Genomic DNA, 27,335 nt, shown 5'->3' with positions numbered 1-27,335 from the left:
TTGACCAAGAATTGCCTTACCAAGCTCGTCAATATACCTTGACTGCTGCACACATACAATGCAACAGGAGGCTAGAATAAAGGGCATTCTTGTTCAGACCAGTAGCGAGGACTAACGTGTTGTACTTCAGCTCACCAACCACTCTAAACTACACTAAATTTGGCGACGAGGAAAATGGCTAACTCTTTGGGTAAGTATTTCACTTCAAATGTGAAAATAAGCGATAGAACTGATAGTAATGAACCAGTTGCTTTAATGCGATATTCATAGTCTGGTTTCATTCTGCTTTAGCAGGAGTTCTGTTTTGTTGTAGAATCAGTGGCTTAAATGCCGGAAACGAAGCGTCTGATTATAATTTGCTTAAATGCAGAAATGTGAAGGAAAAGGCTTTTGCTGGTTGTGATGAAGTTGTAGTCTAAAAAAAAAATGGAAGAAGTTTGGAAAATTACAGATATGAGTGAGTGTAAGTGTCATAGTAAAGATGGTGGGACTAGATGAAAAAAAAAATAACACTTGAAGTATTTTCACTGGGCGTAAAAAAACGCAACTGTCATACAGATGATTATCCACACTCATAGTTTTTCCACTGGGGCAAAACTCTGCTGTCATGCAGGTAGACTATTTGAGTGAAAGAGATGGTCGAAAAAGAGAACAGGTTTTGAGATGCATATGTTGATGTTTTTTTTATTTGTTTATTTTGGTTCGTGTGACTTGTTTATTTTGGTTCGTAGAAATATTAAGAGAAAATTAAATGAGTTCCAGCACCATCAGCAGCAAAAGTTGAGTGTTTTTGTTCGTTTATTTGCAGATATGATTCGCACGCTTGGCTTGCAGTTGCAAGTTTTTGATTATGCAGCTTTTACCGATGATGTAGGCATCGAATGGCGCAAGTGGTTGAGATCATTCGAGACAATGATGCGAGCTAGCCGCATAGAAGACGAGGACTGGAAGAAGGATTTGCTTCTTCATTATGCGGGGCCAAGTGTTCAACAGTTATTTGACACTCTACCGGAGCTGCCAGATCAAAATTCGCGTGGACCATTGCTAAACGTGGAGCATTATGTACCGAACATGACTAGTTTCGAGGAAGCTAAAGCCAAGCTCAACGAGTTTTTTTTGCCTAAAGAAAATTCAACCTATGAAAGGCATCTGTTTAGGCAAATGAAACAAAAGGCCGGAGAAAATATTGATGCCTTCACCATTCGGTTGCGTGTACAAGGAGAACGTTGTGGATTCGGAGATAGATTTGACGAAAACATCAAAGACCAAATCATCCAGAATTGCGAGTCTGCTACGTTACGTCGGGATCTGCTAAAGCGAGGTGATGTTAGCCTCGAGGAGGTACTGTCCACTGCGAAAATTTTCGAAACCGTTGCACAGCAAGAGAAATCGTTTGGTAACGGGCATGGATTCAAACCACAAGAAGGTGACGTCAATAAAGTTGATACGATTCCCATTGGGAAGAAAAGGCGTTTTAATGAGCAAAGTAAGGTTGAATGCTATCGATGTGGATTTTTCGGACATATAGCAAGAGATGCCACGTGCCCAGCGCGAGGACAAAATTGTAAGAAGTGTGGTCGCAAAGATCACTATGCGAAAAAGTGTCGCCACCACAAGCAGCTGATGACAAGATCTGGCGCATATCAATCAAGATACAGACATGCAGGAAACAGGAGTATTTCAATTGACGATGCAGGGGCGGACAACAAAAATGAGGACTCACACTTGGTGAAGCATATCACTGATGATTCGGTTACCGACAAAACGGAATACATTTTTAATGTCACGTCTGGTGACAACGACGGTAAAATGCAGTGCGAGATCGGCGGTGTTACTGTGTTGGCGGTAATCGATTCTGGTTCGAAGTACAATCTGTTGAGCCAAACGAACTGGGATCAGTTAAAATCTAAGAATGTGAAAGTTTCCAACCAACGCCGTGATGCTCCTACGGTGTTCAAAGCCTACGGAGGGCAATCGCTTCAATTGATTGGCGTATTTACTGCCGTTCTGAAGATTGGTACTGCAACAGAATTAGCAGATTTCTACGTCGTAAACGGCAGTGGAAAAATTTTGATTGGACGCGATACTGCAACATCCATGAGCGTTTTGAAAATAAGTACTCCTGTGAATACCATTGCAAATACCGATAATAAGCTGGGAACAATAAAAGACGTTGTTATAGACATTCCGATTAAACCTGACGTAACACCTGTTGTTCAACCATACCGTCGCATTCCTGTGGCACTAGAAAAGATGGTTAGTAAGAAGATCGATGAGCTCCTAAGCAAAGGAGTGATAGAACCTGTGAACGGACCTGCCAGATGGATTTCTCCGATCGTTGTGGTACCAAAGGGCGATGGAAGTGATGTGCGCATTTGCGTCGATATGCGTCGCGCTAATGAGGCAATCGAAAGAGAAAATCATCCGTTACCGACCATCGAAGACTTCCTACCGCACCTGGCGAAAGCGAAAATATTTTCTCGTTTAGATATTGAGAGTGCTTTCCACCAGGTACGTTAATTTTGTTGGAAGTTTTGTTTTTTTTTTCTTCAGATAACCATTTTGAAATTTGAATTGATTTTGTTGTTGTTTGAAATGATTTTTTTTAAATAAACGATTTGATTTTTTTTCGACATCTGATGTACCGTGTTTTGTTGTAGGTAGAAATATCGGAAAAGTCCCGTGAGATTACGACATTCATAAGCAATAGAGGCCTGTTCCGTTATACCAGACTGATGTTTGGTATCAATTGCGCGCCAGAGTTGTTCCAAAAAACGATGGAACACATTCTAAGCGGCTGTGATGGCTGCGTTGTTTTCATCGATGATATCCTGATTTTTGGAGCTGATAGATCGGAGCACGATTTGCGTTTAAAAAAGGTTCAGCAGAGGTTACTTGAGAAAAATATTTCCCTGAATGCAGGTAAATGTATTTTTGCCGCAACTGAGATGAAATTTTTAGGCCACATCTTGTCAGCCGATGGTATAAAACCAGATACTGACAAATTAGAGTCGATTCGCAATTTCCGTGAGCCGAGATCTAGAGAGGAGGTAAGAAGTTTTTTAGGACTTGTGAACTATTTAGGAAAATTCATTCCTGATTTGGCAACGTTGACCTACCCACTCCGACAGTTGACAAAACAAAACCAACCTTTTATATGGGGACAAGTAGAACTCGAGGCATTCAACAAGTTGAAGAAATACATGGTTTGCCCAACAACGCTAGGCTATTTCGACGTTGATGACCGAACTCAATTGGTTGCTGACGCAAGTCCGGTCGGTTTGGGAGCGGTGTTAATGCAAATAAAAGGTCAGAATGCTCGTATTATCGCTTATGCGAGTAAAAGTCTGTCGGATGTGGAGACGCGTTATGCACAAATCGAAAAAGAGGCCCTAGCTCTTGTGTGGGCTGTGGAACGTTTCCACTTTTACCTTTACGGTCGGTCCTTCGATTTGATAACTGATCACAAACCTCTAGAGGCTATCTTCAGTCCTAAGTCTAAACCCTGCGCGCGAATTGAGCGCTGGGTGGTAAGGTTACAAGCTTACAAGGCAAAAGTCATTTATCGGCCAGGAAAAACCAATGTGGCTGATCCACTATCTCGATTGGCAATCAAAGATAATTACTGCGGGAAGACTTTCGATGAATGTGTAGAGTCCTACGTCAATTGGGTGGCGTCCAATGCGACTCCAGTGGCTCTAAAGATAAACGAGATTGAAGAAGCATCAAAGTTGGATACATCGATCCAATCCGTGAGGGGTGGTTTGGAACGGAATGAATGGTCGGAAGATGCGTTACCTTATAAATTGTTCGCCACTGAGATGTGTTTTTGTGGAATGATCCTCCTACGAGGAACTCGCATCGTTATACCAGAAAAATTAAGATCACAGGTTCTAGATTTGGCGCACGAAGGTCATCCTGGTATGACAGTTATGAAGCAGAGATTGCGGGCTAAGGTTTGGTGGCCGAAACTGGATGCTCAGGTCGAGCATTACGTCAAAAACTGCCGCGGATGTATGCTTGTAGCTGCTCCTTCACCACCAGAACCAATTAAGCGTACCGAATTACCCTCGGGACCATGGGAACACCTAGCCATGGATTTCCTTGGTCCACTCCCGTCTGGACATTATCTTTTTGTCGTTGTTGACTATTTTAGCCGTTATCTGGAGGTTGAGATAATGACAAAAATAGATTCCACCGAGACTATTAAACGGCTTAACACCATTTTTGGACGGTTCGGGTTACCGTTATCAATAACTGCGGATAACGGTCCTCAATTCTCTAGCGAAGAGTTTCGTGTATTTTGCGAAGCCAATAATATTAATCTAATCACCACGACACCGTACTGGCCGCAACAAAACGGAGAAGTTGAGCGGCAGAATCGATCTATTTTAAAAAGATTGACCATATGTCAGGCGACAAAGGGAAATTGGATCGATGAACTTAATAAATATTTATTGATGTACCGTTCAACTGCTCACTCGACCACGAAGAAGACTCCTTCAGAGATGCTGTTCGGCTACACCATTCGTGATCGACTTCCAACAATTTTCCATCCTAAAGAGATCGATGAAGAAACGATTGATCGAGATAAAATAATGAAAGAGAAAGGAAAATTGTATGCTGACGAACGCAGAAACGCTAAACCGAACCCTATTTCTGAAGGAGATTCGGTTTTGGTTAAAAGGATGGTTAAATCGAACAAGCTAACTCCAAACTATGACCCTCAAGTATTTAAAGTTTTAAAACGGAAAGGCGGTGATGTCATAGTTGCTTCAGAGAAAACAGGTGTTAAATATCGAAGACATGTATCCCATTTACATCGAGTACCAAATAAAACTGAGATCGACCCTTCACCGCATTCCAACATAGGAGACGGATCGTCAACATCGATCGAGCAAAACACTGCTGGGTGCTCGAGAAACTCTCGTGCCATTCGGCAACCATCTTACCTGCAAGATTACGTGCAGACAATTGATGTAAGAGCTGTCAGTGAAAATTGACAAACGGTTTGTGACTTATAAATCAAAATATAATAAAGAGAAAGTAAATGTAGTATCGAAGCTTTTTGTATCACCTTTCATTATATTTCCTTGACCAAGAATTGCCTTACCAAGCTCGTCAATATACCTTGACTGCTGCACACATACAATGCAACAGGAGGCTAGAATAAAGGGCATTCTTGTTCAGACCAGTAGCGAGGACTAACGTGTTGTACTTCAGCTCACCAACCACTCTAAACTACACTAAAAACGGCATCTTCTTTTGCAGCTGCTACGCTCCACCAAGATGGACGATCGGGGAGTTCAACACAATTTTGGATGAACTCACTCACGAACTGACAGGAAGGGCTCCTGTAGTGATAGCAGGAGACTTCAACGCTTGGGCGGTTAACTGGGGTAGTAGGTGCAACAAACCCAGGGGCCACAGTCTGCTAGAGTCCTTCGTGAGATTGGAGGTTGAGCTTTGCAACACTGGATCTACCAGCACCTATCGCAAGCATGGAATACCGGACAGAACGTCAGTGATAGATATCACCTTTGCGAGCCCATCATTAAAAACTGACATGGATTGGAGAGTGTGTGACGATTATACGCACAGCGATCATCAGGCGATACGTTATAGCGTTGGAGACCGAAATTCGGTTGCAGTAAGGCAACTGCCAGTCCATGAGCGGAGATGGAAGACCAAAGTTTTTGATAAGGAAGTGTGCATCGAAGCTATTAACATGCAGGAAGCATCGCAGGTCCATAATGCTGAGCAGCTGACGAGAATGATGGTAGCGGTGTGCGACATGACCATGCCCAGAAGTGGTGGCGACGACCAGCTTACTAGTGGACCTCAGAAATAGCTGAGCTTCGTACTAGCTGTCTAAAAGCCAGGCGACGAGCTCAACAGACGAGAAACGTAGCCGACAGAAAAACGAGAGGTGCCGTTTATCGAGCAGCCAGGGTGGCAGTAAGCGAGCTAATAAAACAAGCAAAGAAAACTGCTACAGAGTGTTATGCCAGGGCGTAGATGATAACACATGGGGCCAAGCCTATAGAGTTGCACTGGCGAGATTCGGTGGCCCAAGGTCGCCGACCGAAAAGTGTCCGGAAAAACTGAGAGAGATCGTTGCACATCTTTTCCCGCAGCATGGCCCGACGCAGTGGCTACTTACCCCGTACGACGCGGGCGCCTACGCGGGCGTAGGCTACGACATCGAGCCAGTAACGAACGAAGAACTGGTGGCTATCGCTAAGAAACTTGCGATGAATAAGGACCCTGGTCCGAACGGAATCCCAAATGCAGCGCTGAAGGTGGCGGTACTGACTGTTCCGGATACCTTCAGAGTGGTGCTACAAAAGTGTCTCGACGAGGGAACTTTTCCCAATTCGTAGAAAACGGCGAAGTTGGTGCGAAACCTGAGAAACCCCCAGGGCATTCATCATCATACAGACCCATTTGTCTGCTGGACACCCTTAGTAAGCTACTGGAGAGGATAATATTAAACAGACTTATTATCAACACATTAGGCGAAAGTGGATTGTCGGACAGACAGTTCGGTTTTCGGAAAGGGAGATCTACGGTGTACGCCATCCGAATTGTGACAGAGTACGCATATAAAAAGAAGCGGACAGGTGTTCGTCACGGCGCCATTGTGACGATCGACGTTAAGAATGCCTTCAACAATGCCAGCTGGGAAGCGATTGCCAAAGCGCTTCAAAGGATGTGTGTTCCCAATACCCTCTGCAGGATAATAGGAAGCTTCTTCGAAAATCGAATCCTGACGTACGAAACGGAACCTGGGTTACGATCTACTGCCCTAACAGCGAGTGTTCCACGGGGTTCCATACTCGGACCTGTGCTTTGGAATGCCATGTATAATGAGGTGTTAACGCTGAAACTACCAGCAGGCGTGCAGATAGTCGGATTTGCTGACGATATCGTGCTCATGATCACCGGCGAAACAATCGAGGAGGTGGAAGACCTTGCTACGGTGTCCGTAGAAAGTGTTGGCATCTGGATGGAGGGAGTTAAGCTTCAGATAGCTCACCATAAAACCGAAGTTCTGCTCGTGACCAATAAAAGAGTTGTGCGGCACATGGAGATTACTGTTGGAGGGCACATGACATCTTCGAAACAGCAGCTAAAATACTTTGGAGTAATGGTCGACCATCGCTTAAGTTTTGGTGCGAATGTCAAATACTATTGTGAAAGTGCATCGAAAGTCATAGATTCATTGGCCTGGATTATGCCGAACTGCCATGGTACAAAGAGTAGCAAGAGACGTCTCCTTGCGAGCGTAGCACTGTCGAAACTACGATACGGAGGAGCGGCCTGGAGCTCCGCAGTAGAAGTAGAGCGTAACAGATCCAAATTACGGAGCACACATCGGCTGATAGCCATGCGAGTTTCCTGTGCGTACAGGACCATATCAGCAGATGCAGCTTTTGTCATCGCGGGCATGATTCCCATCGACATAACTCTGGCGGAGGATATGGAGTGTTACAAAGCAAGAGCTGTTAGAGGAGTGCATAAAATTCAACGAGCAGCGTCAATGCTCAAGTGGCAGGAGCATGGGACGCATCGAACAACGCAAGATGGACGCATTGGCTAATCCCGCGACTTTCAGACTGGGTAAATCGGAAGTATGGAGAGTGATGGAGAGGTCAACTTCTACCTGACGCAGTTCCTTTCGAGTCATAGGTGCTTTAAGCAATACCTTCATCGGTTTAAGCTAATCAGCTGGCCTTATTGAGCGGAATGCGATACGGAGGAATTGGCAGGTCCGTCTTGTCGCTAGAACAAATTTGATAGACTCCCTTCGGGCCCGAGGAAAACCACCCTATGTTCCAGTGAGGGATGTGTTAGCTGTGCTAGATTTGGACTACATGTTCGAAATTTATCTTTTTCTAAAAGCTATCGATCTCCGTCTATAATTCTTTTCAATCAAATTAAACGTCGAAGGTCATAGTGAACAGTCGCGTTTCGAGATTTCGTCCAATATATCCGGGTGTTTCGTTCCGTTCGGGCGTTTAATACGGTGTTTTGTACCGCGCTATACGTTTTTCTGCCAAAGGCAGACCCCAGCTTGCCAAAGTGGTGCTATTATAGTGTTGGTCGACAAAAGAAAAGGTTTTTTTCTGGCTAGCTGACTGCCCTCAACTGGTCACCACGAGGGCCGCCGCCATTGTTTGACTCATCATCATCATCAATCTGGTCGTTCTTGCTCGAGCCGAGACTTGACGTGGCAGCCATCTTCGAAGAAGGACCACGTGGTTGGGATCACCACTGAAGGAGCCAATCAAAACAAAAATCAAGTTTGTTATACTTTTCTTACTTTTCTCTATTTCTAATTCTATTTTTTCTCTATTATATATTTCGATCAAATTGAGCTTCGCTTTTATTTTCATGAAATATGAGCGAAGGCGGGGGGTCGGACCCGCCAGAGGTGGATGGTGAGCAAATCATCTATGAGGATGAGGAGCATCTGGAGGATTCAGCTGTAGCTGGTTCTTTGAATGCTCATCCTTCTCCGCCAGTTGATATTGCTACTCCATCTGCAGCTGCGGGAAAAACAACCCGACTCCGAGTTTATCCTGATAATTCATCCTCTTCTGGGCCGGGGGTGGTTTTCATCCGGCCCAAAGCTAACGGAAAACCATTAAATTTAGTGCAGATCACGAAAGATCTGGCTAGGTGGCCCTCCGTTACCAGTGTTTCCAAAGTACGTCCGAACAAATTGCGCGTTGTTGTGGCCGACCGGAAGGCCGCAAACGGAATTCTTGCCAGTAATTTTTTTAATTTAGAGTATCAGCTCTATATTCCATCTCGAGACGTAGAGATCGAGGGTGTGATCACCGAATCGAGTTTGGAGGCTGAATACGTTAAGTCTCACGGCGTAGGTAAGTTCAAGAGCCTTGATTCGACTTCGGTCGGAATCTTGGATTGTCGCCAACTCATGACTGCCTCCGTCGTTGATGGCGTTACCAAGTATTCGCCTTCAGCCTCGATTCGGGTTACATTTGCAGGAACAGCCCTCCCTCATTACGTCTTGATTGACGGAATTTTAAGGCTTCCAGTACGCCTTTATGTGCCTCGCCCAATGCAATGCAAGAATTGCATCAAGTTGGGGCATACTGCTTCGCATTGCTGCAACAAGAAGCGATGCTTGCATTGTGGGGAGAATCATGGGGAAGGAGCATGCTCAGCAGTTGAGCAAAAATGCGTCTATTGCGGGGGCTCACCCCATGATATCTCCTCCTGCGAGGCATTTCAGGCAAGCTGGGATAAACAGAGGCGCTCTTTAAAAGAACGCTCCAAGCGTTCTTATGCCGCCATATTAAAGAGCGCCTCTCCACCGGTCCAACCTCAGACCAGTAACATTTTTTCTGTGCTGTCAGTTGACAATGAAGACACAGATACGGCTGATGAAGTTCAGCCAGTCTTCGTTGCAGGAGGCTCTCGGAAGCGAACAAAGGCGCCTTCTCCGAAAATACCAGCTAAAATAGCTACGGTTGTCTCTTCAAATAGAAACGAGAAAAAGTCGACTGCTGCTGAAAAGGAAAAACAAGTTCCTCCAGGTTTCCGCGGAAATGCACCACTGCAGAATAAACCAACAGCTGCGGGAGCTTCGCAAACCCAAACCCCAAACGTGATGCCAGAATCAACGACTCAGTCTGGGCTCTTTAAGTTGACTGACATTTTGAACGGATTTTTTTCGTGTTTTAATGTATCAGAACCCGTGAAAGACATTGTATTTGCAATGCTTCCTGTATTAAAGACATTTTTAAAGCAATTGATGCAAACTTGGCCCCTCCTTTCAGTGTTTGTATCTCTCGATGGCTAATTTACGCCGAGAGGTCGGAGATATCACTGTACTACAGTGGAATTGTCGTAGTCTTATTCCAAAATTGGATTCATTGAATTATTTACTTCATAAAACAAACTGTGATATCTTTGCATTGTCCGAAACTTGGCTATCTTCTCAATCTAACATCTCATTCCACAATTTTAATATTATCCGTCTGGATCGTGACGATTCTTATGGAGGGGTGCTTTTGGGGATCAATAAGTGCCACTCTTTTTATAGAATTCACCTTCCTTTATCAGGCGGAATTGAAGCTGTTGCATGTCATACAACAATAAGAGGTAAGGACTTATGTGTTGTCAGTTTGTACTGGCCTCAGAGAGTTGCAGTGGATCGAAATCACCTAGAGGACCTGTGCTCAGTGCTCCCTGAGCCAAGGTTGATCCTGGGTGACTTCAATTCACATGGAACTGTCTGGGGAGAACAAATTGACGATAGTCGTTCTACTCTTATCTATGACATTTGCGACAGTTTCAATTTAACAGTATTGAACACGGGTGAAAAAACACGGGTACCTAAACCTCCTGCAAGACAAAGTGCAATTGACCTCTCACTCTGCTCAAATTCACTATCATTTGATTGCCAGTGGAAGGTAGTCCATGATCCGAATGGTAGTGATCACTTACCTATCGAAATTACTATCACCAATGGGGTCAGCTCTTCGAACACAATAAATATGACATATGACCTTACAAGACACATCGACTGGAAAAAGTACTCGGACACAATTAAAACCGCCATCGACTCTATGCACGTTTTACCTCCTTTGGAGGAGTACCACTTTCTTTCTTGTCTGATACACGATAGTGCAGTTGACGCTCAAACAAAACCCATCCCAGAATCATCTATTCATCGAAGGCCTCCTAATCCATGGTGGGACCCTCAGTGTTCTAAGCTTTATAAGGACAAATCAATAGCATTTAAAGAATTTCGAAAACATGGAACTCTTGTCCATTTTGAAGCTTACGTTTCCCTTGAAAATCAGTTTAAAAAGTTAACCAAGGGGAAGAAAAAGGCGTATTGGAGGAATTTTGTTAGTGGGTTATCGCGTGAAACATCCTTAAGTACTTTGTGGAAAGTGGCACGAAGCATGCGTAATCGATCATCTACAAATGAAAGTGAGGAATATTCACATAGGTGGATATTTAAATTCGCACGGAAAGTCTGTCCAGATTCTACACCTGTGCAAAAAATAATCCGGAACGTGCCTCCTGATAGGTCTGATAGTGGTCTAGACTCAAGCTTTTCGATGGTCGAATTCTCACTTGCCCTCCTCTCTTGCAACAATTCAGCTCCGGGAATTGATGAAATCAAATTTAACTTGTTGAAAAACCTTCCGGATGCTGCAAAATTTCGCTTGTTAAATTTATTTAACCAATTCTTGGAGCATAACATTGTTCCCCAAGATTGGAGACAAGTGAGAGTCATTGCTATCCAAAAGCCCGGAAAACCAGCGTCTGATCCCAACTCTTACCGTCCAATAGCGATGTTGTCTTGTATACGCAAATTGATGGAGAAAATGATATTGTTTCGTTTGGACAAATGGGTAGAAACAAATGGTCTCCTTTCAGATACTCAATTTGGGTTTCGAAGGGGCAAAGGGACAAACGATTGCCTTGCTTTGCTGTCTTCAGAGATACAAATGGCGTACGCAAAACGTGAGCAAATGGCTTCAGTGTTTCTAGACATAAAGGGAGCTTTTGATGCAGTCTCAATAGAGGTTTTGTCAGACAAGTTGCACTCCCGGGGTCTGCCTCCTCTATTGAACAACATCTTATACAGCTTACTTTGTGAGATACATTTGAACTTTGCTCACGGAGATTTTGCAGTTAGAAGAACATCTTACATGGGCCTCCCACAGGGTTCATGTTTGAGTCCACTTTTGTACAACTTTTATGTGAGTGACATCGACAGCTGTCTCTCTGAAGGCTGCACTCTAAGACAACTTGCAGATGACGGAGTAGTGTCTGTCACAGGATCTACTGAGTCTCATCTGCACAGGCCTTTACAAGATACTTTAGACAGATTGTCTTCCTGGGCTTTGGGGCTTGGGATTGAGTTTTCCCCTCAGAAAACGGAAATGGTTGTTTTCTCTAAGAAACGTAGACCTGCTCAACCTAAGCTTCAACTCCTAGGCAGAACGATCACTCAATCGAGGAGTTTCAAGTATCTTGGGGTTTGGTTTGATTCCAAGTGTACCTGGAGAGCCCACATTGAGTATCTGAAAGGAAAATGCCAACAAAGAATCAATTTTCTCCGATCAATTACTGGCACCTGGTGGGGAGCCCATCCAGAAGATCTTATCAAATTGTATCGAACAACTATTCTATCCGTTATGGAATATGGTAGCTTCTGTTTCCAGTCAGCTGCCAAAACTCACCTCATCAAACTAGAGCGTATCCAATACCGTTGTCTCCGTATCGCTTTGGGCTGTATGCCCTCAACACACAACATGAGTCTTGAAGTTTTGGCAGGAATACTCCCTTTGAAAGATCGATTCAATTTACTATCACTTCGGTTCCTCATCAGGTGTGAGGTCATGAACCCATTGGTGATTGTAAATTTCGAAAGGTTACTTGAGCAAAATGTTCAAACCAGATTTATGTCTATATACCATATCCTCATGTCAATGCAGGTAAACCCTTCTTCGTATTCTCCAACTCGTGTTTGTAGCCCAGACTACGATCATTCTTCTGTCCAGTTTGATTTGTCTATGCAGCAGGAAATTCGTGGAATCCCGGATCCGCATCGTCCTCTTCTGATTCCAAGAATTTTCGAAGCTTAATATAGACACGTCGATGCTGATAAAATGTACTTTACCGATGGATCACTTATAGAGGAAACAACAGGATTTGGAGTGTTCAACGAAATATCCAGCGCATCTCACAGTCTCCAGTCACCATGCTCTGTATATGTTGCAGAGTTAGCAGCTATTCACTGGGCTTTGAATAGTATCGCCACACGACCTATTGAACACCCCGCATAATTAAAAACAGTTGGGGATATAGTACTAACTATTAACTTAATATATTGGTAGCAGTACCAGTATGAAATATCTTCCAAGTATCATTTCATTATACATGTTCAAAATTTTATTACCTCAATAAATTATGACAGGATCGTATCAGTGACAGTGACAATATGATATATGATTTAGTAAGTATAGTATAATAAGAGAATAAAAATTTGCAACCTTTGAATATTGTCTCTGGACCTTATCCAGGACTCTAACAGTGTACGACAAAGTTTCCTTATATTTTCTTAGCATTAGACATTAAATTAAAAAAAAAAACAACATTGACAACATTGTATGAGTTAGACAAGTCGTTATCATTTCACCTCTTGCGGATAATAACTAATATTGTTATTTTAAGATGTAGTTGTGAGCTTATGCATTTTTTCGCTCTTGGGTTCAGCATCTGCTAATTTTCACTTCACTTCGTTAAAATTTGTGTCGGCAACCCCACGCCAGGTTCGGAACTGAAAACTGTGTTCAAAATGGCTCCGAAAAAAAAGAATCACGCTGAGAAAAACACACAGAACGCGAAAAGTAAGTAAAACTATATTATATTATCGATAAAAACTAGTGAGATTAAATAAAACTAATGAAATTACAGAAACAAAGATCTCTGCTGAGCGGAGAGCGGAAAAAAAATCTACTGAAAGGCTGAACAATGCAGATCTGCACAAATAGGTAAGATTGTATAATCCATGTATAATATCAGAAATAAAAAATAAAAATCTCAACATTTAAATTTTTTAATTTTATTTTATTTTTTGTGGGAAAGAATTGGAACTATATTGGTTATGGTACAGGGAAGCTCTTTTTAAAAATATTTTACAATATGCGGAACGTATGATTGAGCGTTATTTTTACTACAAACTACTATAAGCAAACTATATCCATTGAAGTTGATGAAATCTATGATTTTGTATTCCAACGTAGCTAGAACATTCAGGTAGATTGTTTTGCTCGCCAAAAGTGGATGATATTTTAACCGTATCCAATAATGTAGCATGAAATATTTGTTCGAAAAAATCGCTCTTTTTGAATGGTAAACATGCTTAACAGCCCTTTCCCCATATGGTACTTTAACAGATAATCATAATACAGATTGTTAATATGGTCTGTGTTATTGTACATATACTGTTCACTTTACAATAAACGATAACGTTTAGAGACAATATAGAATATTCTGTATATATTGTAATTGATTATGCGGGACTACTATATTATAACTGATAGTCTCAGCTCTGTTGAAGCAATCCGCTCTATAAAACCAGGAAAATTCACGCCGTACTTCCTCGAAATGATACGAGATATATTGACCACTTTATCAAGACGTTGCTTTTCTATCACCTTTATCTGGGTCCCCTCACATTGCTCAATAGCAGGCAATGAGAGGGCAGATTCCCTTGCAAAAGTGGGTGCGATGGAAGGCAACATTTACCAGCGTGAAATCGTATTCAACGAATTTTACTTCTTGGCTCGAAGAAACTCTCTTGTCAACTGGCAGCGTAGATGGGACGAGGATGAGTTGGGTCGGTGGTTCCACTCGATTATCCCAAAGGTAAGCCTTAAACCAAAGATATTTTATTCTATCAAGATACCCGGCTGAATAGTTTTTCGAACAAGTAGTCTGGGACATCATCTCTTAGTTTACGGTGCTGCCACCAGCGAAAAAGTCTTCAAGCTTTCAACTTGTATTCAAGCTTGCAAACACATAAGTTTAAAATTTGACCGACATCGAGCATTTTCTACTTTCAACTAAACATGCATAATTGAAAAACTAAGGAAGAAGTGCATACGGGTCATTTCGACCAGATGTTCTTGCAGACGGTTTTTCATCGATTATTGCTCATGTTGAGATAGGCAGCTCCAATTTGCAAACATAAATAAGAAATAATTAGAATGGAATAAATGGAAAAGCTGCATCGTCAGCTGCAGTTTGGCGGAAAACGAATCCTTTGGTGGCTTATTTTAGTATCGATTCTTTTTTGTTTAAGCTTTTTGATTATCACCGACAAGCTCTTGCAGGTGCTTTGTAATACTTTTTTAAGTTTTTTAGACCGGCGACGGCTTGTAGGTTTCCGAGAACTTGAACGAATGATGCCCGTGAGCAAAAACATCCGGAAGCAGTCCTACATTTGGAACGATGTTCTAGGAAAGGGTCGTCGTCACGTTCTGGTGGCCCCTGAAAAACAAAATCAAATTTTCAGATCGAAATCTAAAAATCTTTTTAAAGTTCGAAACTCACTTCAAACCATTGCCATCGTCCCAGAAGTAGTACATGGTGATTATGTTCTTGAAGTCCAGCAGAGCTTTTCCGCCTCGCAGGATGATTTTGTCCCACAGGTCCACCTGATTGAGCTCGTTCTGATCCGTCTGGTATTCGACCGTTAGATACAGGAATAGCTGCTTCACACTCCAGTTGAACAATGTATTCAGATCGGCATTGAGATTGAACGACAGGAACGTCGCGCTGAAGTCCGGAACGTTGCTGCCAGATTTAATCGAAACTCGAATCACTCCCACACGAAGAAACGAATCACGACACAGAGCTTTCATTGATTGTGGTGTAAACAAAAACTCCACAGCATGCTGTTAAAATTTTCAAATTGACTGTTAAAGTCTTATTCGTCAATATTAATTTGGCGCTAGTGTTTTGTCCCCAAAATTTCTCAGAAGCCGATAGTACCTGCTTAAACCCTGGTTTAATAGATTGAACCTGACTCGGGATTTTATTCGTATATTTTCCCGTCTCATGTCCAATCATTATTCCATGAATGCGGTACTCTATCGTTTAAATATTGCTGGCAGCAATTTATGCGGATGTGGTCTAGGTTACCATGACATCGAGCATATTGTTTGGTCGTGTGAGGACCACCTATTCGCCAGAGCGAACTTTATAGATTCCCTTCGGGCCCGAGGAAAACCACCCGACGTTCCAGTGAGGGATGTATTAGGTATGATGGACTTGGACTATATGTTCGAGATATGCCTTTTCCTAAAAGCTATCGATCTTCGACTATAATTCTCTTTATTTTCATATTTCCCTTTCTATCTTTCTTTTTCTTCAAAAAAAAAAGTGAACTAGATCTAAGTACACAATTGTAATCAAACAAAACGAGTTTGGCTCCTTAAAGCCTAAAGGTATGAGCCGTTTCAAATAAATAATTTACAAAAAAAAAAAAATTCTTTTCAATTTCCTATTTCCCTTTCTATCTTTTTCTCCTCTTGAAACAAAAAGTGCTAGACCTAAGTAATCAATTGTTATAAACACAAAACGAGTTTGGCTCCTTAAAACTCAAAGGTATGAGCCGTTTCAAATAAAGTAATTTATGAAAAAAAAAAACATTGTGAGTGATATGTGTCGCGACGAACAGTCGTGGCGTGCTATAGTTGACGAAATCTCGCAAATCATGCGCGATCTGATAAGAATCAGGAAAGATGATGAACGGGGAGAGCGAGATAGTCAACCAAATTGACAAGCTAATGGAAGGTCTTGGGCCTCGTATGACACTTCAATTCAAAAGCAACGCGCGGTATAACCCTAATGTGGTGGGACTTAAAAGTTCTCACATACTCAGCTACGATCTTTCCTGCAGCAAAAGGTAGCGGAGATACCATTCGGGGTGGTCGTGACGGGATTCTAGCTTGGTAGTTTCTCAATCGACCATGCCTGTGACGGTGCGAGTTACTTTGAAAGCATTACCTAACCGGCACACGTTTCGAGGTCCTCGGGGTAGTGGATGCTGTGACGGGCGTAAGTTACTATGAAAGCGTTACCTAACCGGCACACGTCTCGCGGTCTTCCGTACCAGTCTGAAGTTGGCGATAGAGGAAAAGGAGAAGGCGAAAAAAAGAGAAAGAGGGTAAAGCAGAACGATGATCAAGGAGAAAGACCAAAATTGAGAAAGAGTAAAAGGAAAAGGGTGAGATGTATACATGTAAGATGTAAGTGCACAGCCTACCCCTTGATGTAGTATCATTGGCCGAGAACACCTTTTTTGCAGAACAGCCTCCGGCATTCTTGCAACATGTCCTGCCCAGCGTATCAGTCCAGACTTCACCACTTTCTGGATACTGGGTTCGCCGTAGAGTCGCGCGAGCTCGTGGTTCATCCTGCGTCTCCGCACTCAGTTCACCTGCACGCCATCGAAGATGGTTCTTAACACTCGTCGCTCGAATACTCCGAGTGTTTGCAGGTCTTTCTTGAGCAATATTCAATTCGCATAGGCTAATCACACGATTTTCAGACTGGATAATTCGGACGTATGGAGAGGTCAACTTCTATCCGACGAGATTAATTTCGGGTTATGGGTGTTTGCAGGAATACCTACATCGGTTCAAGCTTATCTGCATCCCGGTAGGAGGGGAAGGTCGTTGAACTTAGGCTTCTAATAGATGATCGTGGAATCGATGCCATGGGAGCTTGTTTATCCGGAGACACGTTTGGGCCTGAGCCTTGGAAAGTCGTCAAGCCGCAGCTAAACGAAAAGTCGAAACAGAGCCATTAGGATGTCGAGTAGAAGGAAGGGGGTGTTGGACGACAGAAACGGCGTCAAACCTCTAGGAAGTTTGTTGTCAAGCGAGCCGGAAGTGGGTCGAGCGGAGTCGAAAAAAGATCCAGTCGATGTCACAACCGCCCATTGCTTGTTAGTTCGTCGTACGTAATCTTCCACAGAACTGGGCCGAGTATCAACCCTTATGTCACACCCGCTGTTACTTCCAATTTTTTCTCCTCATTTTACTTATACTTTAGTTGGCGATTGTGGAAGTATCTTTTCACCAGTCTATACTGCCCCTATTCGCATATGAGTCCCATGTGCATTTTCATCGATTTTGAGTTATCGATGGAAAACGCTTCTTTGTGCTCCAATTTACCTATAAAACAAGTTTTTGTTCGAAGTTTGTTCCCAAAATTTCGAAAAAAAATATGACCCCTGATGTGTCCCATGTGAAAAATATTCGCATATGAGTCCCATGACCAAAATTCAGCGCCAGAGCTTACAATTGAAGGAAAGGAGAGATAGAAAATGAAGTAAATCAATTATTTAATGCAGGCTTCCGAAAAGTACAGCTTTGCTGTGACAGCTTTTTTCTTGCCAAACAAACTGTCTCGGTTTTCCTTACCACTCGGTTCGCTGCTGTACCGTCGGTAACGAATCGTAATGCTTCGGCTACATCGCACACGTGCGAGAACCCAGGCTGTATCTGAACAATCTGCTCAAAGCATGCGTTGCCGAAAGTGTTGTGCTTTAAGCTGTAGCGAACCCAACCGACAGTTCGGATTTCATCCCTTCATGCCTCCTGTTTCAAAAATAATTTCAACCTAACTGTCGGCTGCAGGGCGTGACAGTTTGGGCAGGACTGTCACGGGTGACTGTCTTGCCCATACCGTACCCATGCCTGATCGTATGCGCTGCTGCTCGGTTTCGAATAGATCGAACGAGCCATCTATTCGCACCGAGCAGCAGTATACGATCGGCGCGTAACTCGATATGTGGTGCCGGTGCAGGTTAGGCGAAAAGGGGAGGGGAGGGGAGGGTGATCGGGGTGATCACCACCCGCAGTAGCTTCAAGCAAAAGGAAAATTCATACGTTCGTTCGAAATCAACTCAGCCCGAGCGAATCTCGGCTACAGTCGGACGGAGTAAGTAGTACTGTCATGCGAAATTCAACGCATTGAAAACTGTCACGAAGATTTTCCCAAAACTGTCACGAAGCTTAAAAAAATTTCATACCCACGAACAAACTCTCGCATGAGGTAAAACAAGCCATCGCTGTACATCACACGACCGCTCCTTTTAAAACTGTCGGGGAAGAAATATTCGTGAAGCTTTCATCGAGGTGCATGTGCGACATTCGCAAGAATACTGTCGTTCGCCAGTACTTTTCGGAAGCCTGATTTAATGCTTAAAACATTAATTTACATAAAAATTGATCGTATAGTATCAAAATGATTCCGAAGAAATCTGGTTCTTAGTCACAAAAAACATTAACAGGTAAATTCTACCAAATTATTGTTTCGACAAAAATCAACCGATGAACAACGCTCAATAGATCAGTCTTCGGTAAAGATGGATCCTTCGTGGCTAATTTCGACGATCTAATGTGTGATGGTGGTACTTGAAGAGTTGTTTCGGTAACAAAATAACAAACTATTTTCATTACTTTTTCCTATATTCACAACAATATCAATACCACTGTTTTCGTTTATTACCCAGGAAGATGTTCTCGGAAAAAATTTCCTTCTTTGTCTGAATCCAGCAGACTTTTAGTCGGTGTTATCCACGTATCAGTAACACGCATTGAATTAAATGATGATGCTGTCTGATAAATTCGCAGCAATTTCACACGAATGAAAACAAAGTTTTGGAAAAACACATCCCACTTGACGAAAAAACCTTGATTGAAATCAGTTTGGAATCAAGATCTTTCGAAAACTTTCTTCTGTCATAAAAAAGAATGGTAAACAAATGGAAAAAACATGTTATAAAAGTACTTGCCACTTGCCGATAACTTTAGCACCAGAGACTCATTTGCGAATAATCGCTGTTCGAGGGTTAAGAATATTGGCATATGAGTCACATGAGTGTTTTATTGAAATTTCTCTTGTTGTTGTTAGTATTAGCGCAATAGTAAACAAAAGTATTCTTTGAAGTCTTTTCTATCCGAACTATTGATAGGTTTCGCCAACAAATGATGCATACGATTGTTTTCATGAAAACAAGTTTCAAACTTTACAAGCGTTTTTCTTGGTTTGCAGTTTTTACACATGGGACTCATATGCGAATAGGGGCAGTATAGTGATATGCTAGGATCCTTTTTCGTGTATAAGCGACGAAACTAACGCTGTCAAACTGACGCTGTTGAAGGCTTTTTCTCTTTTTTTATCACCCTTGTTCCGCTATCTCGATAAAAAAAGTTGACTTTCCAGAAACTGCCTAAGTATTCGGTGTTCCTTTGGTTCCGCCTCTGAACCTCCTTCTTTGGTACCTTACGTATCAGCCGCTGTGCCGAAGTGTCTCCTGGTGTCTTTTCACTGTAACTGAGCTTTCTTCAGTTGACGTGACTTCAAGTTGTAGATGAATAGAGATGCTACCATTGTAGTTTCACTTGATCAAAAAACAATCAACATCGGTTGGCAAATGCTTTCAAACCGATTACTTGTTGTATTTCCCCGTGTTCAACACTTGGAACAAGATGATAAGAAAAAAAAACTTATGTTTCAATCGGTCCCGATAAAATAGCCTAAGCTCAGTCACATTTTACACATCATTCTTCCTTTTTAAGTCTTACAGTATAGTTTAAAAATGCAATTGATTCTGGCCTTTATTCTAATTCTACCATATTCTGTTATTGCAGAAATATGTAACAAAAGTAGGTTCTTTTTTTACAATTAAACTTAAGTAATCGGCTGTTGAATACCTAACATCGTTTATCTCAGAGTCGTACAACGTGGTGTGCTACCTGGCGAGCTGGTCCGTCTATCGAGAGGGCAAGGGTGCCTTCAATGTTAGCTACGTGGTACCGGATTACTGCACCCATCTGGTTTACACGTTTGCCGGGCTGAATTTGGCGGGTGGAATTGATTCGTTGGACTATTATAATGACATCAATGTGAACAGTGAGTGAGATGTTTTGGGAGTTTGAATCTGTGAAATTTCACTGTTAATTTGAATTTTCAGAGGGTTATGAAAAGATTGTGGAACTGAAGGAGGACAACCCCTGTCTTCAAATTATGCTGGCCGTTGGTGGATGGAACGAAGGCTCCGAAAAGTATTCTCTGGTAACTATTTTAAATTTTTAAACAAAATTATGTTAGATAAAATTTTTAATTTTAAGATGGCAGAATCAGAAGACACCCGTAAGTTATTTGCGGACCAAGCGTTAAAATTTCTGTCTCACTTCGGGTTCGATGGACTGGATCTGGATTGGGAGTATCCGACCCAAAGAGGTGGCATCCCCGAGGATAGAGAAAACTTTGTTCTTCTTTTGGAAGAGTTGAAGGAGAAATTTCAGCGTCGCAAAAAGTTGCTAACTGTGGCTATCGGTGGTTCGACTCAATTGATTCAGCAAGCATACAACGTTTCGGCACTGTGCTCATTTCTCGATTTCGTCAATCTTATGGGTTACGATTACAAGATAAAGGACAAAACAAGCTTGGATGCTCCCATTTATCCGGAGGCAGGCCAGAGGACGGAATCGATTGACGAGGCTGTCGCCTATCTGCGGAAAAATGGGTGCCCACCTTCAAAAATCGTTCTCGGAATAACGACAATGGCCAAAACTTACACCCTTAGACCAGGAAATGTAGCTACGTTCAATACGGGGGTTACCGTTCAGGGACCAGGAAAGCCAGGACCTTTTACTAAAAGCGCTGGTTCCCTAGGGTACAACGAGCTTTGTGAGCAGATAATCACCAACAAATGGAGTACCAAAATTCTTCCCATGGCAGGTGTTATGGTGGGTTATCACGGCGATCAGTGGGCAACCTTTGAGGATGCGAAAACCGTGGGAATGAAGGCACGATATGTGCGTGACAAAGGATTGGGAGGAATCATGTTCTGGACCGTCGATACCGATGACTTTCACGGGGACTGTAATAACGAGGCTTATCCTTTGCTGCTGGCAGCTAATCGTGTCTTCGGATACGCTTCCTAGACGATTTGAGTGCAATTCAATAATGTAATAATGGAAGGAATTCGAAGAATTCAACATTTAAAAATAAAATATTAGCAAAACTTATAACTTGTGTATACTTACATGTTTTAAATTTTAAACAAAGGTAAACAAACCCCGGAATAATAACAAAGCTTTAATATCCTTTAGCCCAACTGTAAGCTTAAAACATTTCATAGTCCTAAAATCTCTCAAGCCTACAACTTAAGTCTAAGCTCCTTTTCCAACATTCGCCATGCCTTTTCCGCTTGTTGCTGTGAATATTCGTAGCTCCACGCGGTACAAAAAACTACATCGGAGCTTCTAACCAGCTCTGAATTACTGGCTTGCGTTTGAATACGTTTCTCGGCTTCTTCCTGACTAAGTCCATTTCTTTCCACCAACCTTTTAATTGCCTCCTCTTTTGGAATGATGCAGGACCACACCTCGTGGCACGCATTTTGCCAGCCAGCTTTCAACAGGACTGCCGCTTCCATCACGATTACCTGTTTGCCTTCCTTTTCGTGCAGATCCTTGATGCGCAGCTTGGCACGTTCTAGGATAGCATCCCACAAAATTGTATTCAACAAATCCAGCTTATCGGGATTGCTGAATACAACCGCACCCAAGGCTTTTCGGTTTATGGTTTTGTCTTCATTTAAAATGGATAATCCAAAGTTATTGATTACCGTTTGGTAGCAATCCTCGCCCGGTTCGTACAATTGATGAGCAATCTTATCGCAGTCGATTACACCTGCCCCCAATTTTCCAAATCGCTCGGACATTTTACTTTTTCCCGAAGCTATTCCACCTACTAGTCCAATAATGTAAGGGCTCTGGGCCAAATCGCTTTTCGCTTTCTTCGGCTTGAGGCGAGTACCCAGCAGGTCCATCCGTTGATTGCTGGAACTGATCTTGTCTTCCTTGTCATCGACAGTCGATTCATCGTCCAGTAGATCGATCGTATGAACTGCAAGCTGGTTTAGGCCATTTTTGCCCCTCAACTCGTTCACTTTTGCCCCACCACGTGCCGTTTCGGTGCTGACCACGATCAACTGGAATCAAACCGAAAACAAACTCTTGTGTTTGTAATCATGCCTTTTTAAAGCATTCGTTACATGCAGTGTTATGTTTCAGAATACGGAGTGCAGCTTATTAAATTTAGATTACATCTCTGGTAAACCCATATTAAAGTTAATATTGAGACAGTTAGAAAGTCCCTCAATTTATACTATCATTTCAAACAGGGGTGAAGATTTTAGGACTTAGATTAGGTCACGTGGCTTAACATGAATGTGTTAGATAATTACACCAGAATAAGATTTTTATCATGGTTACGGACCTGATAAATTTATGATGTCGTTTCTCACGATGCTCAACGAGAATTTTTTGCGATTTTCCGAGCACTGAGTTGTAAAGACCCTGAATTTAAACTATCGAAGAGATGTCCAATTTTAACCAGTAAATTTTCCTTCCCATAAACCTAAAGTAAAAAAAAAAAAGAGTAGAGTACTTACATCCATATTCGGATCCGTGGCCGTCGGTCCGAAAGGGTCACTGATGGGAACGACTTCATACTGCAACGTATGGTCAATCGATTCCAGAAAATCCCTCACTTCGGCAATCCTCTGCTCCACCGGAAGAATCAGCTCCCAGAGCTTTTTGCTTTGAATCATGGTCTCGTCGGTCACACCGACTACTAACCGTTGCTTTGCAAGTAAAACGGCTTGCGTCAGAAGCACCTTGTGCCCGGCATGCAACCGATCGAAGGTTCCTCCCAGTACAACGTTGTTGAAAAGTTCCCCACTGGTTTGATCCAACAAACTTGAATCAAGACCTAATGCCTTGTCTCCGAGTTCAACGACCTCAGCGCCCGGATGAAGTTTTAGGAGCGAGCCCAGCTCAGCGTCATGAGCCCCAGCGGTCGGATAATCGAAAAATAGGAAATCCAACATTAGCGGTTTCAGTGGAACCTTTTCGTTCGTCTTCAGGGAACTGACAATAAACCTCAGATCCATTCCTGATTCGAGAGTCGACGGAGAACTCTGGTAGAGCTTCGTTAGCCAACTTCCGAAAACGGTAGGCCGGCTCCCGATGGAATCTCGGTACTGCGGATGCACCTGTACGTATAATGTGCCCAGAGCATATTTTCTGGTTGCCGCCAGGGTGTTGTTTATGTTAGCAAGATGCACTGCCGTCAGGAGGCCACATTTTGAGGTCATTTTGATTGCACTCCACTGATTTTTTTCACGTAAAATTGGAAAACTTTTAAAAACAGATTTTTGAATCCAAATTCGCGAAAACTTTTGTTTTTACCGGCGATCGAGGGTCGTCCATAAGTGACGTCATGCACTGTAAAGAATTTTCACCCTTTTGCGTTGTATGGTGCACTCGTTTTTGAGAAAAAAAATTTAGTAATTTTTTCAGTTTTGACAAATTTTTATTTTTATCCATTTTCAATTTTATCTATAATTTCTGTGATTTTTTTTCAAATGTGTCAATATTTGTCAATTATGTTAATTTGTAAGTTTTGTTAATTTGTCAGTTATGTCAATTTCATAAATTTAGTAAACTTTGTCAATTTTGGTAGTTTGGGCAATTTTTGTCGATGCTGCCAAAATTATGTCAATTTGGTCAATTTTGTAAAACTTGCAAATTTTGTCAATTTAATGAATTTGCCTATTATTTAATTTTTGTAAATTATGTGAATTTGTCCAATTTATCAATTTTTAAAGTTTATATATTATGTAAATTAAACTATTTTTTGTTAATTTTGTCAATTTTGTTTACCTATTAAATCTGGAAAATTTTATATATTTTGTAAGTTGTGGTAAAATGCTGTTTAATTTTTTTAAACTTAGTAAGTTTTTCCATTTTTAACAGTTTTCCATTTTTTTTTATTGTTTTCAATTTTGTCAAATTTGCAAATAAGCCATAATTTTGTCGATTTGGTAAATGTTGTAAGTTTGTTTTTTTCCAATTGTTTAATTTTTATCAATTTGTCAATGTTGAACAATTTTTTTTTTAATTTTGTAAATTAATCTGATTCTTTTGATTTTATAATTTGGGGTATATTGAAATCTGTAAATTATGATAGTTTTTTTTAATTTGTTCAATTTTCCCATATTTTTCTATTTCGGAGAAAAGTAGGTAAATTTTTTTCTTGTTCGTGAATAACTCTGTCAATTTGGGTAACTTTCTTTCGTTTTTTAAGCGCAAGTGGTGGAGCGTGCATTTTCAACATAAACAAAGAGCTGTCACAATAATGGCCCAAAAGTTTAAAAATCTTTTCTCTCAGACGTTGCGCTCACTTAAATTTTTGTTGATAAAAGCGTTGTTCACTTCTCGTCTAACCGCCTTTGCGAGCGGACTGAAAGCGGCTCCAAGTTGAGAAAGTGAAAGGGGAAATCGTATAAATTTCAATCATATTATAGTGTTTTAAGTTAATCCAAAAGCAAGTTTAAAAAAGTTACTAATGTGTAAGAGCAAGAAAAAAGGTGTATCAATAAAAGCTGTAAATAATTAAATAGAGAAAAAGTAATAATTTTAGTTTCTAATAATAAGTTAGGGTAAGTGAGCAAAACAAAATGGCGTCACAGTCGGCGGACCTTAGGAATCTTCCACCGGATAAGGTAAGCGACATGACAGACGATGAATCGAACGACCAGGAAGTCTTTCGGGGCTTTCCAGACATGGCATACAACAGGAAACGGACAATTGATTTCACATTTGAACAAGAACAGAAAAAAACCAAAGCGTCATCATGCACACAAACAAAGGAAATGACAAAAAATATTACACTCACACAAACAGAGAATAACACACAGACACAATCTCAAATTCAAATTAATCAAAAACCACATCCACAATCATCATCAACCAAAAAAACCACACAAACAACCCTAATTCAAAATCGTACATCAAATATTATCTTCATCGAAGCGATAGAAAAAAACAAAGAAAACAAGATGCTGGAGCCGATGGAAATTGGCAAATTTTTACACCATGCGAACCTAGATCAGTTTTGCGAACTAAAACGCGCGGGTCTATTTCGTTACAAACTGATCTATAAATCACCAGAACAAACCCAGAAAATATTAAACGCCTCGGAATTTCTAAAAATCAACAACATTAAATCATATATCCCACAAATGATGCGAGAAACTACGGGAGTAATTAGAAACATCCCAACATCTATCACAAACCAAGAAATCTTAGAAAATGCGATTACCGATAAAAAAATCATCAAGGTAGAAAGAATCAAAATTAAAGATAAAAATTCAAAAACAGAAAAACTCATTGAAACAAAAACAGTTAAGATTACATTTGAGGGATTAGAATTACCCAGAGTTATTCAGATTTACGGAGTATTTGCAAAACCGGAAAATTATTTTTACCCAGTACGTATCTGCAACAATTGTTGGAGGTTAGGTCACAAAACCGCGGCTTGCAAGGGAAAGGAGACTTGCAAAACTTGCGGCAAACTTATTGACGAGTCACACAAGTCGTGTAAACCGGAAACGCGACCCACTTGTAGGAACTGCAAAGGGAATCATTTGCCCACAGAAAAGAACTGCCCTGAAAGGATCAGGAAAGAACATATTAATGTCGCGATGACCATTAACAAAATGACATACGTCGAAGCGGAACAACTTTATCCGAAAACTAAAAACCGTTTCGCACCACTTGAAGAGTCTACCGACGAATTCCCATTGTTGGAACGTCCAAGTAGCTCCCAAAAGAACTTCAGATACACGAATATCCCATCCAAAATAGTCAATTACAGCAAAATTATAAACAGCGTTAAAAAGCAAAAAACCTTACCAAAAACTTCAATTAATTCCTTTTCAAAAACAGATATTGCACTAGAACCATCAAAACCGATAATTCACAATCCATACAAAAATTCAGAAAAAGAAAAACTTCAAACAGAATTTAACAAGTTACTAGAATCACAACTTGAAAAGATAATTGAAAAAACTACGAATAAAAATACAAATTCCATCGATAAAAACTTACTACTCATAGAAATTCAATTAACTATAGAAAAAGTCCTAAGCAGAATTAACCGATCTAACCCTAACAACGAAGAGGAAGAAATAAATATATTAGATTTACCAGTTATGAATGAAGAAACTATTGAAACTAATTAAAAAAAAAAAAAAAAAAAAAAAATCTCTCAAATTACAAAATTTTTTTTAAACAGACTATAAATTTTTGAAAGTAACAAAAATGGCTAACTTTACGAATAATCTTAATATTGCTCAACTTAATATAAGAAGTTTAAGACCACTTCAGAAGAGAGAAACACTGAAAACTTATTTAACAACAAAAAACATTCACATTTTCTTGCTACAAGAAACCTGGCTTAAGCCTGAAGAAAAATTTAAATTCCTAAATTACAGTTTCGTTAACAACTGTAGACCAGATGGCTACGGTGGTACGGCCATTCTCATTCACCCTACACTCATTTATGAATTAATAACAATCCCTCAAGTTGACCTCGAATTAACAGCTATTAAAATTAAAAACTTAAAAAAACATACTATATTTATATCAGTATATATTCCACCAGACGAAAATCTTAACAACATAAAAACGTCACTTAAAAACCTTTTTGACTTTATGTCTAACAATCAGAACGATGTCATACTAGCAGGTGATCTGAACGGTCACCACCCACTATGGGACAACAAGGCGACAAGAGCAGATGCCAGAGGTGAATATATCAGCGAACTAATAGACGATCATGAAATAATCTTTTTAAACAACGGTGAACCAACAAGGTGGCCCGATATCAACAAAAATCCA

At 41.2% G+C, this 27,335-nt stretch overlaps 3 protein-coding genes across 3 annotated transcripts; 1 reads left to right on the top strand and 2 right to left on the bottom strand.

The window, feature by feature from the left end:
- Positions 1 to 14,600: 14,600 nt before the first annotated feature.
- LOC129751981 (signal peptidase complex subunit 3-like) lies at positions 14,601 to 15,425 on the bottom strand. The gene is made up of 2 exons (XM_055747775.1): positions 15,115 to 15,425; positions 14,601 to 15,051 (listed from the first exon to the last, which is right to left on the bottom strand). Exons 1-2 carry the CDS (start codon positions 15,423 to 15,425, stop codon positions 15,018 to 15,020), a joined length of 345 nt encoding a protein of 114 aa, XP_055603750.1. The 3' UTR covers positions 14,601 to 15,017.
- A 4,368-nt stretch (positions 15,426 to 19,793) lies between these two features.
- LOC129752843 (probable chitinase 2) lies at positions 19,794 to 21,598 on the top strand. Its single transcript, XM_055748625.1, has 5 exons — positions 19,794 to 19,811; positions 20,157 to 20,243; positions 20,311 to 20,490; positions 20,552 to 20,652; positions 20,709 to 21,598. The coding sequence occupies exons 2-5, from the start codon at positions 20,177 to 20,179 to the stop codon at positions 21,525 to 21,527; spliced, it is 1,167 nt and encodes a 388-aa protein (XP_055604600.1). The 5' UTR covers positions 19,794 to 19,811; positions 20,157 to 20,176; the 3' UTR covers positions 21,528 to 21,598.
- Positions 21,599 to 21,666: 68 nt separating this feature from the next.
- On the bottom strand, positions 21,667 to 23,865 carry LOC129752841 (bifunctional coenzyme A synthase). Its single transcript, XM_055748624.1, has 2 exons — positions 23,042 to 23,865; positions 21,667 to 22,579 (listed from the first exon to the last, which is right to left on the bottom strand). The coding sequence occupies exons 1-2, from the start codon at positions 23,744 to 23,746 to the stop codon at positions 21,743 to 21,745; spliced, it is 1,542 nt and encodes a 513-aa protein (XP_055604599.1). The 5' UTR covers positions 23,747 to 23,865; the 3' UTR covers positions 21,667 to 21,742.
- Positions 23,866 to 27,335: the final 3,470 nt, after the last annotated feature.

Source organism: Uranotaenia lowii, chromosome 3 (genome assembly GCF_029784155.1).
Source record: "Uranotaenia lowii strain MFRU-FL chromosome 3, ASM2978415v1, whole genome shotgun sequence".
Classification (NCBI taxonomy): domain Eukaryota; kingdom Metazoa; phylum Arthropoda; class Insecta; order Diptera; family Culicidae; genus Uranotaenia; species Uranotaenia lowii.
Note: the sequence above shows the minus strand (reverse complement) of the source record. Positions and strands in the feature narration are given on the sequence as shown.